General features: G+C 36.3%; 1 protein-coding gene across 9 annotated transcripts in view; it reads right to left on the reverse strand.

Annotated features, from left to right (window-relative positions):
* The window catches only part of LOC149578277 (Polynucleotide adenylyltransferase family protein), a 189851-nt gene that overhangs the window by 85492 nt on the left and 86492 nt on the right, over window positions 1-17867 (reverse strand). For all 9 annotated transcript variants that reach the window (XM_089828052.1, XM_089828065.1, XM_089828050.1 and 6 more), the window contains exons 4-5: window positions 8801-8918; window positions 8514-8566 (exon numbers count right to left, since the gene is read on the reverse strand). In XM_089828052.1, coding sequence (XP_089684178.1) covers window positions 8514-8566; window positions 8801-8918 — 171 coding nt within the window. The remainder of the gene's footprint in view (window positions 1-8513; window positions 8567-8800; window positions 8919-17867) is intronic.

The raw sequence follows: 17867 nt of genomic DNA on the forward strand, positions 1-17867 counted from the left end.
ATGGTGTCATCAGCAAATTGTTGGTGACTAATTTGAGAAACACCATCTGTTACTGTAATACCTCTAATCTTTCCTTTTAGAGTTCAGCTAAGGACTTCCTTCCTCGTTATTTACACAATTTTCCACATGGTGGTTGTTCTAAGCCATCCAAATTTGCTACAATACCAAGGGCATCAGGATTGTTACTAGCATTTTGCACACTTGCTTTAATAGATTCATCTTCCTCTTTTTCTAACTGTTCTTTTTCCAATTCTTTCAGGATTTTGTTACTAAAATCTCTGTCACCCTCATCTTCATCAAATATATAAAAAACATAGATTGGATCGAGAAGATCCGTTCGTTGTGCTAAAAAAAGACATAACAGCCTTTAGCTCTTTAGGGGAAATAATGTTAATAGGGGATTTCAATGCTAGAACAGCAAACAACCAAACTCTCAATCTTAAGGAGAGTTACAATGAAAGCAGAGATCCAGTTTGGCTCGAAGAAGAAGGGACACAAAAATGGGAAAGATCTTCACAGGATAGCATGGGAAAGATTAATCATTTTGGTGCTGAATTACTAGGCTTATGCTGCCTATACAACATGGTTATATGCAATGGTATGGAAAAGTGGCCTAAATCAGGAGGCATCACATGCAAAAGACACAATGGACAAAGTGTTGTTGATTATGTTATATGCTCGCAAGACTATGTCGCAAAGATAATTAACTTTGAGATAGAAGATTGCCCCATGGAGTTAAAATCTGATCATAACCCCATCTTGATAAGGGTGACTACTCACTTTAAAGATCAACATATTGTTCCAAAACTTTTACAGAAGAGGAAGATGATTCCGACTGGCAAAGTTTTAATGACACAAGAAAACCATAATACTTTTCAAGACTCTCTTTTGCGGCTGTCTAGGGTTCCGGGAAACCATCTAGAGTCTGAAAAACAGCATTTCATGGACAAGGATAATCTTGTTCTTACTATCATTAAAGCATTGGAGGAGTGTAAAAGATCTAGGGCCACAAAAGAAGCCAAGAACACTTTTCCGGCCAATCCTTGGTTTGATGAGGAGTGCAAAATGGCAAAAAGGAATTGGAAAAAGAACATGAACAAAGAAAGTAGAAAAGAGTATAATCAACTGATTAAAAAGAAGAAAGAAGAGTATGTGAACAAGAGAAGAATAGAGTTGATTAATCTTGGTAAAAACAACCCCAGAAAATTTTGGAAAGAGCTTCAGCAGAGAAAAACTCAGATAGTGAATAACATAACAAGAACCAAATGGCTGGAATATGCCAAGACTCTCTACGAATGTGATCTAAGAGAGCATAGTACCATGGAAACAAAGACTACAGGGGAGTTATTCAGTGAAAATGATATTATTCAAGGCATCAGGAGGTTAGCTGCTGGTAAAGCGCAAGATATAGATGGGCTACAAGCGGAATACTTAAAATGGGGTGCTGAAATCCTCACACCACACATCACTAAGATTTTCAACAGTGTCAATAGAGAAGGTTTCCCTGTAAAATGGACTACAAGTGTGGTGATCCCACTCCACAAAAGTGGAGATATAAACAATCCTTCTAATTACCGAACCATCATGATCAATCCACTATTTGGCAAGTTATTTGGTAGTTTGGTAGAACAAAAAATCAGCAACTGGGCTGAAGCAGAAGGCAAACATGCAAAAGGGCAAGCAGGCTTTAGACCGAAACACTCTACTATAGATCACGGCATCACTCTCAGGCATTTGATAGAGAAAGTTTGGGACACTCCGGGGAATGAGGCTTTTTGTTGTTTCGTGGACTTTAAAAAAGCTTTCGACACAGTGCCACCTAATAAACTATGGGATAGAATGGTAGAGCTGGATGTCCCTAAAGAACTTAGGTCAGCGGTTTATAGATTATATGAGCAGGTCAAAGCTAAAATCAGAACGACAAAAGGGATATCAGAAGATTTTGACAACAACATCGGGGTTAAGCAAGGGTGTCCGCTTTCTCCAACACTATTCGGGCTCTATATTGACAAGTTAGAAGAGTGGATAAACAAGACCAATGGTGAGGGGGTGCAGCTGGCCCACTTCGTGATAAGATTGCTCTTATATGCAGATGATCTCATAATTCTTGCTAGAACAGCTAAAGGTTTGAAAGAGCACTTGAAAGAACTATAATTTTTTTGCCATGATGTAAGAATGCAAGTTAACACTAGCAAAACCAAAATTATGATCTTCTCACTAAAGAAGAATAGGGGCATACAAGACAAGTTTCTGTTTGAAAATAGCCCCCTTGAGATTGTGGAAGAGTACAAATACTTGGGCATCGATTTTCATAACAAACTCAACTGAGATACTTGTAGATTGAAAAGGATCCAAGGGGGCTGGAAGGCGTTATACTCTTTACAAAACAAGTGCAGGAACGCAGAATTATGGGATTGGACGACCATGAAAACTCTGTTTGGTTTGCTGGTCACTCCGGTTATTCTATACGGATGTGAAGTGTGGGGTGGTAGTATGTCCAAACAGAAATGGCGGTAGGTAGAAAGAATTCAAAAACACTTTATCACATGCAATCTTAAAGTCAAGACCACAGTTCCGTATGAAATCATTTTGGCGGAGGTGGGTTCCTTTCCATTAGAAGCCGTCGCATTGATCCGAATGCTAAGCTATTTAAAGAAAACCCAAGGTCTAGAAACACATCGTTGGCCCAAGTTGGTAATAGAGGAAAAACTTGTGAGGCGGAAAAGCACATGGATGAAACAAAATGACAAATGGATGCAAAAATGGGATATCAACATCCAAGCTTGCCCGGATAACATTAAAGAAATAAAAAAGTTTGTCAATGAAAAATTTCGCAATATTCTGTGGACAAAACACATAGGGAGGAAAAAATCTTATTACATTAAAGAATTTAATCCCACTTCTAGTCATGATGAAAAGGCCTATATAAGGGCACCTATTAACTGGAAAGCAAAAATGTTGATGGCACAAATTAGAACTAGTTCACATCAGCTGCGATGTGAAACTGGTAGATGGCAAGTTCCAAAGGAAGAGTGGGCAGACAGAACATGTTTATTCTGCAATATGGGAACAGTGGAGACAGAGCAACACTTTGTCATGGAATGCTTGGCTTACAACAACATCAGATCTGATTATACAAAAATTCTGCAGAACAAGGACTTCAACTATTTATTTGAGGAAGATCAAGTGAAGAGAACAGCAGAGTTGATTATCAAAATTCAGAGAAGAAGAGACAAGTTAACCAAATCTTTGCAACTGACTAGTTTGGCTCCTGACTCGGGAGGGCGATTGCATGGGTCCCATAGACTACTTTAGTCTCGTGGACATCATTAAAATCTATCATATCATATCATATCATTTGTATGCCTTATCTGACCATCTACACCATTTATCTTGTCAATGTCTTATTGGTGGCCTTCCATTACATGAACCCCAAACTCTTCCCAATTTCGAACATTTTATGCATTATTTCTAGCTAGATTTCCATGCCCCAATCATCAAGGATTCCCTCTTGATTTGTCAAACCAGTTTTTCTTAATATTGTTTCTACTTTGAGAGGGATGTATCCCTATTTACCTTCTTCCTTCTCTGTTGTCTCTTGTAAAATCAGTGTGGATTCTATATTCCCTAACTTTCCATTATCCCTGACTTTCTCTACTGTTACAACTGATTGATTATTCTCCAATTGTTGTTGAGATGCCTCTGCATGTATCTGGTATTGGTACACTATTTAACCTGATGCCAGTTGAACTGATCTCTCGCCCTATCACCGAGGGTTGTTTTATCATTTTTGCCCTTTTGTTAACTACTCTATACTCCTTTTCAATCTCTTTGTTTTGGTTGTTTCTTGGTTACTCTATATTATTTTCTCTCAATACTTTATTTCTACTATTAATATTTTATTTGCTGATTGCTTGTTATTTCTGATGTCCGGACATATTTCTTCGTCGTGTTCTGATGTGTTACTAAAATGATATTGCTGTAATGATGGTAAGCCCTTTTCCTTTAAAAAATCTAGGTTGAAATCAGAGCTTTTATCCATTATCGGTTCTAGTTGTTCAAAAGAGTTCTCTCTGTGAGTCCTATGAATGATATTCTTTGTCCTTGGATGTATATTTGAGCCATTAAGGTCTTCTCCTTTCCTCTTTTGGCTTTCTCATATCTTATCTCCCTTCGGTGATATTTCCATGTTTAGCTTCAGAGCATTGCCCATAGACTGTTCCTTCAAGTTGCTGTGAGGATTGTGAGCATCTTCCCATAATATGAGTTGATCGCAAATGCCATTGTAAATCAAAATTGTCTCCTTCACTAACCTGCTATGTTCTCTGATGTTTTCTCTTATATCTTCTAAAAACAGGTTTTTTTGTTCACATATTTCACATTGTTCTAAACTGTTGTACTTATCTTCTATTATTACATCACATATTCCAACATCCCGGTTGCTTATATTACCAGTCTTCCCTTTTGATTGTTCTTGGTTTTGTTTACTTATTTCTGAACATTGTTGATGTAGGTTTATTTCTGATTTAAGAATTGTTTCTGTTTCCACTATCTCTCCTTCCTCAATATCCTGCTGATAAGTTTGAATCATGCTAGCTAGATGCTTTCATGTTCCCTCTTGCTCTCCTAAGATCTGATATCCCTCTTCCTCTGAGTTATTATATTTTGACCCTGTTACTGTTTTCTGAGTGCCATTTGTAAACAAATTCTTCAAATCTGTTGTTATCTGAGCCAGTGAGTGATTGTTGTGTCTGGAATCTGGATCAAACAAAATTATTTATTGAATTTGATCTTGGTAAAAGTTAGATTGTAAATTGTAGGTCAATCTATTTGAGATTATTTAAATAGGCTCCACATGCTGGGTGTTGGTCTTCATGCTACCTAAGACTTTGGTTTCTTTGAACTTTGAAGCTAGTTTCTAGACCTAAAAATTCACCAATGGAATTGCCTGTCCCTTTAAAAATCTGAATATGGTTAAGCTCTACTAGAAGATTTTTTAATATCATCCATGTTGGTTTATTCATATTACTAACGTCTTTTTCATTAAAATTTGGCACCCATTTACAGAGATTTACACTATATCCATTAAGGAAAAATTGGGCTCCAACTAAAAAATTATGTCCAATCTATTTGTTGTTGAAATGTACATATGCTATAGAATCAGAAAGGGATAGTAAACTTCCCTGACCCCTACTGCCTGTATGTAACCACTCTACCATCTGGTTTAAGGTTGTTCTATGCTACAAACAAACCAAGGGCATCGCATTCAAACCATCGGCTCTCTGAAAAAATAATTGCTAATGATCAGAATATTTTCTTTGTTTTTTTTGTTTATTGCCTTGAAGGACCTGATATTCAATTTCTTTACGTTCTGTGCTCAATCTCTAATTTTGAACCCCTGGTAAGGTAGGCTTAGGGTTTATCCTTTTTCTGAAGCTGTTGTTTGGTTTTCCTTCTCCTGAAGACTGTTTGTCTTCATTGAATTTTTTATTATGCTAGTTTTAAGCACTGCTTCTCGATAAGTTTGATTTTGAATGAAGTTTTTTTTATTTGCTTTAACAAATTTGGCACCATTCTCCGTTTTGGCAGTAGCTGATCCTTTGAAACATTGAATTAATCTTTGATTAGCTCCTATCAGAATTGTATTGACTTCTGAACATCTACCTCTCTAGCTCAGTGTACCTGGGTGTGATTTTATATGCTTGTATGGTGCTTTGATTTGTCGATCCATTCTGCTTGTGGATTTTGGCGCATCGGTTTTCCATTTTTTATTCAAACTAGGGGCAGCATTTTTAGCTATGTTCTTGTTACACACTTTTGAGTCCTTCCTGACTTACTTTCAGGCTCTGATCCAGCCCCCCTCTTCTTTTTGTTCTTTCAAAGCATTTTGCCTAACTGGATCCCTCCATGACAGTGGGTCTAAGCTTTGTTTAGAGGATTTATAATTACCAGTGACTGTATGCAGGAGATGCTTAGGTTTTGGTTCTTGAAAATCTGAAATTTAAGCGAGGGCTTTAAACTTATTTTGGCGGGAAAGGGGTGTATAACTGGTAGCTTGACCTGGGTAAAGTTTTGCCTTTCCATATTTTGTATGAGCAATGTATTTTATCTGATTCGCAAACTTCTGATTGCCTTTGAATTCATTGTTTTCAGTATTCACAGTATTTTCAGAGCTATATGCCATTTTTTAAGATCAAATTTAGATTTTACTTTAGTATTAGCCAACATCGTTAGCAGATTATATTCAATGAAATTGTATTCAATCCGACTTTCTCTTAGAATTTCTACTAATCGAATGACAACTGACATAATCTGAAGAGAAAGTATAACAAATCTGAATTTATGTTAAACCTTGCAAACTTGTAAACAAGTATAACTATTCCAACCTTCAAAGACAGCTGCGATGATGAATTCTGGTTGCCTCTTCACCTCTTCCAATCAACTTTCTTTTCACATATTTCTTACTAAACAGAGATTTTAATAATAGTTTAAAATACGCTGCCTGGTGGTCTTAGAAAATAAATCTCTCATTATTCAATGACTATACATTCACTTTCAAATATATCAAATTTTATCCACACTCACTTGAAACTTTTCTCTCAAGCTCTGGCTTTTTATTCAAAATGAATGGAGGACACTTCAAATCGAATGTAATCAGTTGGATTTTGGTTCCAACCTCCTCATCAGTTACACTAACAGTATGATTAGTTAAGATTATTCTCCATTATATATCCTTTATTTAAGACAAAACTTCCTTAGACACTGCTGTCTAGATATTATTTTACAAAGTTTGTAAACAATAAACAATAAGCTGCCATGTCACCATTATGCTTCAAATTAATTTCATGATTTGGTGTTTATGTTCATGTGGCAGATAATATATCATTTCATTCTGAATGCACCATTTCAATCTGTAAAGTATTTGCTTCAAATAATATTCACAATTATTAAAACCATAGAGCATATAAAAATTCTGTTCCTATTATACTATCATTAAATGCTGATGGTTATCGAGACCTGTATGGACACTTGCCCAACATCTCAAAGAAATATGGAGAAAGAATTCCATCGTTTTAAATGAACATCTTCTTCCAGTGCATGAATGAACCCATAAAATACAACACATGGAAATAATTGTTTGTCATTTCAATTCATCTGTCTTCAATAAACTCGATAACCTTTGTATGCTTTCACCGTCACTGCCACTGGGAACATTCATCCTATTTCGAGTCCAGACTATCAAATCTGGATACCATTGTACTATTAGTTACCGGACATAGAAGATGATAAATAAAAGGATACGAGTCCCTCAATGATCAATCTACAGAAGAACAATAAATCTTTTATCATGCCTGAAGATGTATATTAAAACAACGAATTATATCATCATGTCAAGTTTTCAAAATGACTTCAATTCAGTTGATGTAAGTTCTTCGTTCATAAACCATCTGTATATTAAGTGACACTTTTCTTGACATCAATGCCACAAATACTTAACAGGATATGCAATGTTAAAGCATGTAAAATACAAAAACAGTTAGAATTTTTAAAAATAAAGAATTGACATATGTGTCAACAAAAGCAAAGATTATTATAGTATTATTTGATAATCATCATGATAACATAAAAAATAAAATTTAAAAGATAATCACCTAGAGATGCTAGCAAATGACTAGGACTGTAAAGCTAAGCAAAGATTAATTATAGTCATATTTTATAATCATCATCACAAGATAAAAAATCAATTTAAACCATAACCACCTACAGTTAGTAGAAAATAAGGGTGTGTGAAGCTATTACTTTTCAAAATAATACATGGGTCCTTGAAGATGACTGTATTTTCAATCAACTCATAGGTCCTTGGAGATGACTATTTCAACTAAGCAGATAAAACTTCAGTGCATGTACATGTTAAACCTTACTATTATGTATCATTGTACTATCACCTTCTTAGGATTAGATACCAGTTTTCTCTGCTACAAAAAAGCCTAATTTGTAACACAAAAAAATAAAAGATTACAAGTCTATCAGTCTATTATTTTAGTTGTTTTAGTTTTAGCTTTCGTGAACCACATCAGTTCTTTAGGAAACCCCTCAGTAATTAGCATGAAAAGTCTGAGAAAACTCTGTACAATAGTTTCCCAACTTCAAATGTTTCCTTCTAGAAGACAGATAAAGATGTCTTCATCTGAAGTATCCTAAATTCTGGAGACATCCATTAATTGGTCCGAGGCAGAGATTCCTTTCCAGTTCAAGAAACAAGTACCAGAGGCCAGGGTCAAGCCTCCTAGAAATTGCTAAAAACATATATTTTAAACAACAAGCACTTCCAAAGTACATGGATGTAAAAGTTTACAACATTTATTGAGTGAATAAATAAAAAAGTAAAACCCAACAACAGTTTTGGGCAGGATAAGAATTGGAAATCTAGAATGGTATTTTTCTGACTCACAGCATAAATACCACTAAATTTCTTTCTTGCGATAAAGTAGATTTTATTTTATTTTTCTTACCTGTTTATTGTCAAATCCCTTCTATATGCATCCTCTTTAGCTGTGCCAAACTTCTGTAATCAGAAACAAAAAGATAAAACCATTGAAAAAAAATGTGGGATACAAGCATGCCATGGTTAAAAAGTCAAGTAAAATGCCGGCTTCCAAAGCACCTTTCAACAGTGAACAATCAAAATCTCTTTGCAACAGCATAAATCAAACCACATATTTATTTGCATTAACTTAATTACTCTATGGAACTTATTCTAAATATGTAAAAATGTTTGTTTGTAGAAGTCATTAATTACCATATAAGGAATACGACTATGCTCCACATATGTCTCGGATCGCAAATTCACAAAATCAATCCATACATCAAAAATCCGCATCCTTGCAGTTTCTAAATGTTTTGATTGATCTGGGTTGCTGCAAAAAAGATAGCCTTCATCATAAGTATGAAATCTTAATCCAAGCAATAGTAGAACATATCTACAATACTTTTTTAAGTTATGCCAATACGCATGAAATGGTAAGATCATTGCCTATCTATCCTAAGAGAAATCTCCTTGATGTTAAAATAACCAAGAACTCAATCAAGAGCATTGCTAACTAAAAACAATGTGTGGTTTGCATTTATTCTGTGAGTAGAACATGTTGGCAGAAACATATGGTTAAAATTTAAATAGAATTCACAAGCAGATATTTTTTAGTTAACATCAAGGGAACAAATTAGGTGGAAAACCCTTTGAACCAAAAGGCGAAATCGACAAAATTGAATTTTGAAAGAGCTTCTTGCAAGAGCCCAAGACTTGTGGGGCCCAGCAGCCTTAGTTTTTATTTAATTTAGTCTTGGGTATTAACAACAGAGAAAAAGTTAGCACCCTGGTAAAACAGTGATTTTCATGTGATTTTTGTGTTTGTTGAGGGTGACTTGCAGCTTGGATAAACAGTGATACAGGCCTCTACAAGTCTTAGCAGGACTCAGCATGTCCAGAGCCAAGCCAAGGCTCTGAAGTTTATTTGCTTCTGGACTCGGCCTTGGCCATGTCTGGCCTAGTAGGTCTAGGCTGACTCACCAAGTCAGCCAGACTCGGCCGATTTGCCAATTCCCGTGAGAAAGACTCTGTCACAGCAGTCAAACGCCAAAAGGAGGAAAAAAAATTTAAAACATTTTATTAACTTTTGTTGCTTTATTGCCTTCTCTAAGACTTAAAAAGGCCATTTCTGCATTCACAAACACAAAGAAAAGAGAAAAAAGCTTGAAAGAAGAATACTGGGGTTTTAGAAAATAGATCAGAAGATCGATTGGCTCTCATAGATTGATTGATAATTGTTTGTGCAACTTTGTAGCTTGCATTCACACATTGAGAGGAACTGAAAGAAGCATTTGGAGGAGGCCTCTACAAATTTGAAGTGCATTTCTTCATTTTTGGAGCAAAATTGAAGAGAAGAGAACATTTTTTGTGTTGTTTTTTAAATTTATTACATTCATATTTGTTGAAGATTGTAGCTGTGATAGGGATTTTTAACTCTGATATTGCCATATGATTTATTCAAATTCAGATCATGCCTCTGAATTGCATCAAAAGCTGAGATTTATGGTGATATTTCTGTCATTCATTTGTATCTTTCTTATAACCAAGTGAGCACAACATGGCATTCAAGGTGTGCTAGGTGTCTCAACCTAAATATTTGGCACGTAATTATAGGAAGAGACTTGAATTTGGAAAATGAAGAGACTTTCAGTTATGATATGAAAAGTCTCTCAAATCAAGATATATATGATAGTTTGGTGTGATGAATGTGCGTTTAGTTGAAAGCATTGTACTCAGACCTCTATTATTTAATAAAAGAGATATATTTTTGGTGTGGTTGGGTTTTCTCCTTCAAGTTGGAGAGTTTTCTGTCATGTCCCCTTCTGCCCATTGAGCCTCAAATTAATACTTAGCTAATTTTGACCCCCATTAGGCCTAAGTTATGGAGATAGGGGTGTCATGGGTGTAGAACGATGGGTAAGAATTATTATTTGCTTTCTGACAAGGATTATATTCTTAAGGCTGCTGGAATTCATGTTGGTCCGCTAGATAAAGAAAGGAGTGAGATTATGGAGCTCAAAAGGGAGCTTAAGGATACTCATGAGGCATTAGATGATGCTCGATTTTCGCTTCAGGAGGCAGAAAATCAGATTCGGATCATGAATCGCTCTCAAGAGCAGGAAGATAAAGAGAGGCAAGAGTTTTTCCTAGAGGTACTCGATGAATTTGAGAGCATACAGCAGATATATGATTTGCATAGCTGCCCCAAACGGTTAAGTAGCAAAATTTTAAAACACTTTCAGCTTGTTGACAACCCTTTGTTTGAAGTTGCTGCTGATTGGACATCTGACAATCCTCTTTTTGTGTTACATGGTGGATCTTCTCTTGTTTGCCATGAAGAGGAAGAGTTTGATGTCAAACTTTGGGATCTTGGCTCAGATCCTAGCGATGAATCCAGATCTCAGCATGGGACTAATGAATCAACTTCTGTTGCTTATCATTTGATCAGCCCCAACATATTTTCCGATTTCACCCCATTTAGGAGTTGGGTGATTTTTTTTTATTAGCCTTTGAACAGTTCTTGGTGGAGTATTTATGTGAGGTTTGCGATTAGATTCTCAACATCCCTCATATTCAGAGCACCTATGCGCTTGGGAATTCTTCCAGTTTATGCCGACGGTATGAATTTTGATGTCTATGAGATGATGATTTCAACTTTTGAGCAACTCATTTCTTACATCATCCATTTAGGTCAAGTCTTCACATTCTACTGGATTATATATGGACCCTGGATATATTTCTATCTCATCATAGCAGTGAGGCAAGGTAATAGAGTTTGGGATCCAGGTGTTGGCAGATCGTATCTATGGTTGGACAAGGACTTTATTGTGGTCCTGTTCAGTTTGAGGCTGATTATGGTGATGATCAGTGTTGATCAGTTTATAGGCGCAACTTTTCTTCGAAGAGTAATATGGGATTCAGGAATTCGGTTGACAGGTGTTTTGCAAAGTGGTACAGTGCTTCAAAGTTTATCGGGTTTGTTGTCAATTTGGGCTACTGGATTAACTACAAATATATGGGATCCTGGTACATATTGCTTGAGGGCAAGCAATCTCAAGGAGGGGAGATTTGTAATGTCCCTTCTTTGGGGATATTAGAATTATTACGAAGGAATGAATTTACACTATTAAATTTGACTATGTAAGCTGGAAATTTATTATTAAAGATCAAATTAATATTCTGTGGTCACAAGAGGACGAGAAGGTATAAGACGATTTATCGGAGAGAAATTGAAGAGTCACAAAGAATAGGACGAAAACCAGAGAGGAGCCAAAGAATCTTGGTTTTTGTATTAAAAGGGGATAGAGGCTCATTGTTGGTGAGGCTTGATTTCATTACTCAGATCAGTTTTCTCTCATTGCAAGAGCTTTAGAAAGCTTCAGCTTTCAGCTAGTTGGAGGACGTAGCCCCTCATGCTAGTAGACAGTGGACGCAAACCCATTGTCCCGAGAAACATCAGTTCAGGTGTTTCATTCGCGCTTATAGGTTCTTATTCTAGTACTCCAATCTGACTGTTAATCTGTATTTAGGATTGGATTTGTAGTGTTGGTTATTGTATTGCTAATGTCTAGTAGAATAACGTACTTAAGGGAGTTATAAGAGTTGCTGGTTTAATCTTATTGATTTGTAATTCAAGTTAGATGTTTGACATCTTGAATGTTATTTTGGAAATAAAAAATTGTTATCCTGTGGAGAACCATTGGTTTTATTGTTGTCTCATATTGCATGTTCTTGTAATTGAATCCGAGTATTATATTTCTAAAAGAGACTAGTTAAGTGCCAGTTGGTTTTTTTTCCTACTATTTTCAGTTGTGCTGAAAACTATCTGCCAAGTTTTATTTCTGATTACATTGCTCAAAGAGAAACCAGTAAATATCCTGGTTGGGATATTACATTGAATTGGTGTTGTGCTTATGCAAGACCGACATCCTATTGCATTCGAGAGCAAGAAAATAAAAGCTCGTGAAAAGTTGTATTTCACCCATGATAAGGAGATGCTAGCCATAACACGTGTTAGCTAAATTCAAACAGTACTTGGTGGGTAGACACTTTCCAGTAAGGACATAATAGTTTGTGTTTCTTCTTGGCACAGAAGGAATTAAATGAGAGGCAACAAAAGTGGATCAACAAAATTCAGGCATATGACTTTGGTGTTGAGTACATCAAGGGAAAGAACAACGTAGTTGCAGATGCATTATCCAGGAGACCAGCCAATGCTTCTTATTGTGCTATGTCGGAGATTTCAGCAGATTGGAAGTCTCAACTATTAGTTGAGTATTCCAAAAACACCTTCACTTGTGAGATTATGGAGGGTCAAATTCAGGATGGCAGGTACAAGGTGATAGATGATATTATTTACTACAAGAACTGAATTTATTTGGTCCCTAAATCCACGTTGAAGGAGTAGTTATGTGTGCTATTCACAATAGCCCTACAATAGGCCATCCTGGATACTTTAAGACCTACAAGCAGATTCAAGAGTGGTTCAGCTGGAAGGGTCTTGAGGGCGATGTCCTTCATCATGTCAAGGAGTGTTTGTCTTGTTAGACAAACAAATCAGAACATGTACATCCCACTAGTTTATTGCAGCCCCTACCGGTTCCCGAGCACAAATGGGAAAGTATATCCATGAATTTTATCACAAGGCTTCCAAAGGTTCAGAATAAAGATAGTACTTTTGTGGTGGTAGACAGATTAACGAAGTATGCTCATTTCTTTGTGGTTGCTACTGATTGCACAACTTCACAGGTTGCAACATCGTTCTTCAAGGAAATCTTCCGACTACATGGTCTACCCAAGAACATTGTCAGTGCAGGGGCAGTAAGTTGTTTAGCATATTTTGGCAAGAACTTTTTAGAATTGCAGAGACTCAACTAACACCGGGCACCAGTTAACAACCCCAAATAGATGGTCAAACGGAGGTAGTAAGTGGATAGAGGGGTACCTTCGTAATTATATTTTTGGATAGCAGCGAGCATGGGTCAAATGGTTGTATTTGTGTGAATATTGTTATAATTCCACTTATCATAGACCATAGGCATGTCCCCTTTCAGAGCACTTATTGGGTATGAACCACTCTCTTTTGTGGATCTAGCCTTGTCAGATAGCTAGACTCCATTGGCTAAAAATTGATTGTAGGAGCAGCAAGATGTCCTATCCTCTCTTAAATAGAATATGCAGCTAGCTCAGAATCAGCAAAAGATGTATGCAAATCGACACTGGACTGAAAAAGTTTTTGAGGTAGAGGACATGGTATATCTACCACTCAACCCTATAGGCAGAGTTCATTGAAGAAGAGTGGGTCCAAGAAGCTCAAGCCAAAGTTTTATGGGCCCTACAAGGTGATAAGGAAAGTCTGAGAACCAGCATATGACTTGGAGCTACCATCAGATAGTCGAGTTCATAATGGCTTTCATGTTTCTGCCTCAAAAGGGCATTGGGGCATCATATTACCACCTCACCAAGGTTACCACCATTGGATGGGGAAGCGAGGCTAGAGGTGGTACCTGCTGAAGTAATTGACACCAGGGAAAGGCAATTAAGAAGCGGAACCATCAAAGAATATCTGGTTAGATGGGCTAATTTGCCAATTGAAGGCACGACCGAGGAAGGTGATTAGATTCTCCAACACCTAGCTCTACGATTGCTTGGAAGCAAGCAATCCTAGGAAGGGAGGACGGTCATGTCCCCTTCCGCCCACTAAGCCTCAAATTAATACTTAGGCTAATTTTGACCCCCGTTAGGCCTAAGTTATGGAGAAAGGGGTGTCATGGGAGCAGAAGGATGGGTAAGAATTATTATTTCTAACTCCCACCTCAAAACATATTACTTGCAAACCTTGGTCTCAACCCCACCTTTCACGTGGCATGTTCCATTTCATCCTTCCCCGCTAGCTGCCGCATCATTCCTTTAATTACTCCTATAACATTTCTAGCATCAAGCGCACGTCAGGTTAATGTAATGCTTCTGTCTTGAGCGTTGGTGGAGATTGAGTGCATTTGTTGATGTTAAGGGTAGAGGTTGTGCAACAAAGAATTGACAGAAAAGTACTTGCCAAGGTACTCTTCAATTTCCTTGAAGAACGAAACCCCTTATGCTTTCTTGAACAGGATGTCACCCTTGTTCAGATTTGTTTTTCATTTCTCATGAATAATTGATCATCATATATTCATGGGATTCATTGTCTGCAGGGCTGCAGTTGCGTAAGGAAACTTTGAGCAGTAGGAATCCTACGATAGACATGTAAGTGTCTTGAAATCAACCAAGGAGTAAGGTTGAATGTTGGTAGTTGCCATCCAAGTAGAATTGCAGGGAGATGGAGAGAAGATACTCTTATATCATATTGAAGTGAATACTTGCACAGTTAAGGGTCCGTGGTCTTGTGTACACGCATAATCTGCAAATAGGAGAGAGGTTATCACAATTGACTCAGGCATCACAACTGTGCGCAAAATGAATATCTTTGTGCTATAGAAGCCTGTCCATTCCATACGTTGGGTCCTTACAATCGTAGAGGTAAAAGGGGAAACAAAGACACTGGTCATAAACTACAAGAACCGTTTGACCATAAGTCGTGAATGGTCTAGTATTCTAGAGTCTTAAGTCTTGCAAATACTCACAGATTCAGTGATCATTCCTTGCGAATGTCACCTGCAAATGGATACTACTTTTGAGGATGATCGCCAATTTTCTAGGTTCTAATATCCAAATTAAGTTGTTTTCTTTACATGTTATGAATTGTGTTATAATTGGATTGCATAAAGTCAGAGCAAAGTTTTTCATTATGCATTTTGTAATCTGTTTGTACTCATTATGCATTGTATAATTTGTTTGTACTCATTGAGGATGGTCTCTTCCCCTATTACTAAACTATTGATTTAGTGATCAATTCTTTAAGTTTCGATTGTACTAATTTTTTGTTCTCCTCTCAAATGCCACAGTGTTTTTAAAATCAAACCATGCTTCAAGGAAAACAAAAAATGCTGACTACCTTAGTGATGTATTGGAGGAAGTGGAGATGGGTGAGGAGAATGTAGTACAAATAGTCACATATAATGCAGCAAATTATGTTTATGCAAGCAAACTTCTTATAGAGAGGCACCTTGCTTGTTTTGGACAACTTGTGATGCTCATTGCATTGACCTCATGTTGAAGAATCTTGGCAATCTTCTCTAGATAAAAACATGTGTAGAGAATGGAAGGAGTATTTGTAAATGCATATATAGTCATACTTCGATCCTCAACCTTACGAGGAATTTCACAAATAAAAAAAAGTTAGCATGTTCAAGGGTCACCTGATTTGCAAAAAATTTTATCACGATGCAATCCTTGCTTCAGTTCAAGGCAAATTTGAAATACCTGTTTGTAAGTAGGGAGTGGAACACATCATTATTTGTGAAAAGCAATGCAAGGATTGAGATGGCTGATCGAGTTTTTGATGAGAGTGGCTTTTGGCAACCGACCAAGGATATTGTGCAGTTAATTTTTCTTTTGTGTTCATTTCCATTTCATTTCATCATTTTTGTTTACATTTATTTGCATTCATTGTTCATTTTTAAAAGTAAAACTTAAAACTTAAATCTTAACGTTTCAACTTCACAATGATTGTAGTTCATAGAGTCTCTTATTGTTCTTCTATGAATTGTTGATGAATAGAAGCCTGCAATGGGATACATTTATGAGGACATGGACAGGTGAAAGAAGCGATTAGATCCTTTCATATAGGGAACTGGGCAATATGATCCCATATGGAATGTAATTGATCGACAATGGCACAATTTTCTTGGCAGGCCTATACATGGAATTGTCCACTGTCACAATCCATAATTCCGATTTAGCCCAGGTTTCAAGGTTGATATTGAGGCGTAGGTGGACTATGATGTTGTAGAGAGAATGTCGCCTAATGAAACAGTTAGAGCAATTGTAGTTTGTGAGATAGAAATGTATAGGAATTCATGTAATGTCCCCATTTTGGGACATTAGAAATTCTAAAATTCAATTCATAAAATATTAATTTTTGCTTAAGAGAGTTCAATGCAAATAAAATGGGTCAAATTAATAATTTTAAGTGGGTTAGAGGTGACAAAGAAGAAAAAGACGAAGGATAGGAGAAGAAAACTGAAAGCTCATTGTTTTGAGCATAAAAGAGGAAAGCTTCATTCATTTAGATATGCTTGGATATTGATTTGGTTCAGATTTCTCTTGGAGAAATTAAGGAAGCTTCAGCTTCAATTCAGGATCTGAGGACACAAACCCTTTAGTTCTTTTTTATGGATTGGATGTAGCCCTGATTCATCATTTGTAGTGAATTTGTAACAGAGTTCACAGTTGCATTTCAGGTTCATTTCTGGTTAGTTATCCAATCTGACTGTTATCATTGTTTTTACGATTGGATTGTTATTGTATTGTTGAATATTATAATGCAATAACATTTTTTGAGTATTTTGATGAGTATCCGTTGGTTATTTACTAGTTAATATTGCATGTCTTTATTGCATAATTTATCTATTTATATTCGGAAAAATTGTTGTGGTGAAAATTGGGGAGGATATTCGAGTAGGATATTACAGTGGTATTAGAGCATCATACCTATCATCCTGTTGGTTATTGTAAGAGGTTTCATCAAAAATAACTTACAGGCATACAAATGGAACAATAAGTTTTTTTGCAGTTGGAATCTTAATCGGAATTGGAGAAAATATTATGAACACTTCATTATAAAATCAGACTTAATTCTAAATTGTTGCAATGATATTTTTGGAGTGAAAACATTGGCCAATACTAATATTTGATAGAATAGTACTTTATCAAGTCGTCCATGTTTTAATAGACTGTGTTCACATGCCCATCAAGCTAATATTGGCATCCATGAAGTTCACGGGAAATATACAAGGTTACGATATTATCGGTGAATAATCTGTTCTCTATATTTTATCAGGCTATAATGTTTGGGGCTGGAAATTTTCGTTCCTGTTGTGGAAGCAGATATAGATAAATTGATATATTGGGCTTCTATTGTTAAATTAAAGAGGTAACTCTTAATACTTCTGCAAGGCCCATTTAATTATTTCTGAGACAATAGCTTTTGTAACAGACACTCTTGGCGAAATATGGAAATATGGAAGAAACTTTGGTGAAACAATTTTATTATTGGCTCTGCATATTGAAGAAGGAATTTGGCAGAGCATATTACTATTGAAATATAGAAATATTGAATAATCTCGTAACTGTTGTATATAGTCTGAGGCAAATATTTAAGATAAATCTGGCATTCTTATGG

The sequence above is a fragment of the Cupressus sempervirens genome, chromosome 1, assembly GCF_028749045.1.
Source record: "Cupressus sempervirens isolate cs-2001-9-10 chromosome 1, ASM2874904v1, whole genome shotgun sequence".
NCBI classification, from domain to species: Eukaryota; Viridiplantae; Streptophyta; class Pinopsida; order Cupressales; family Cupressaceae; genus Cupressus; species Cupressus sempervirens.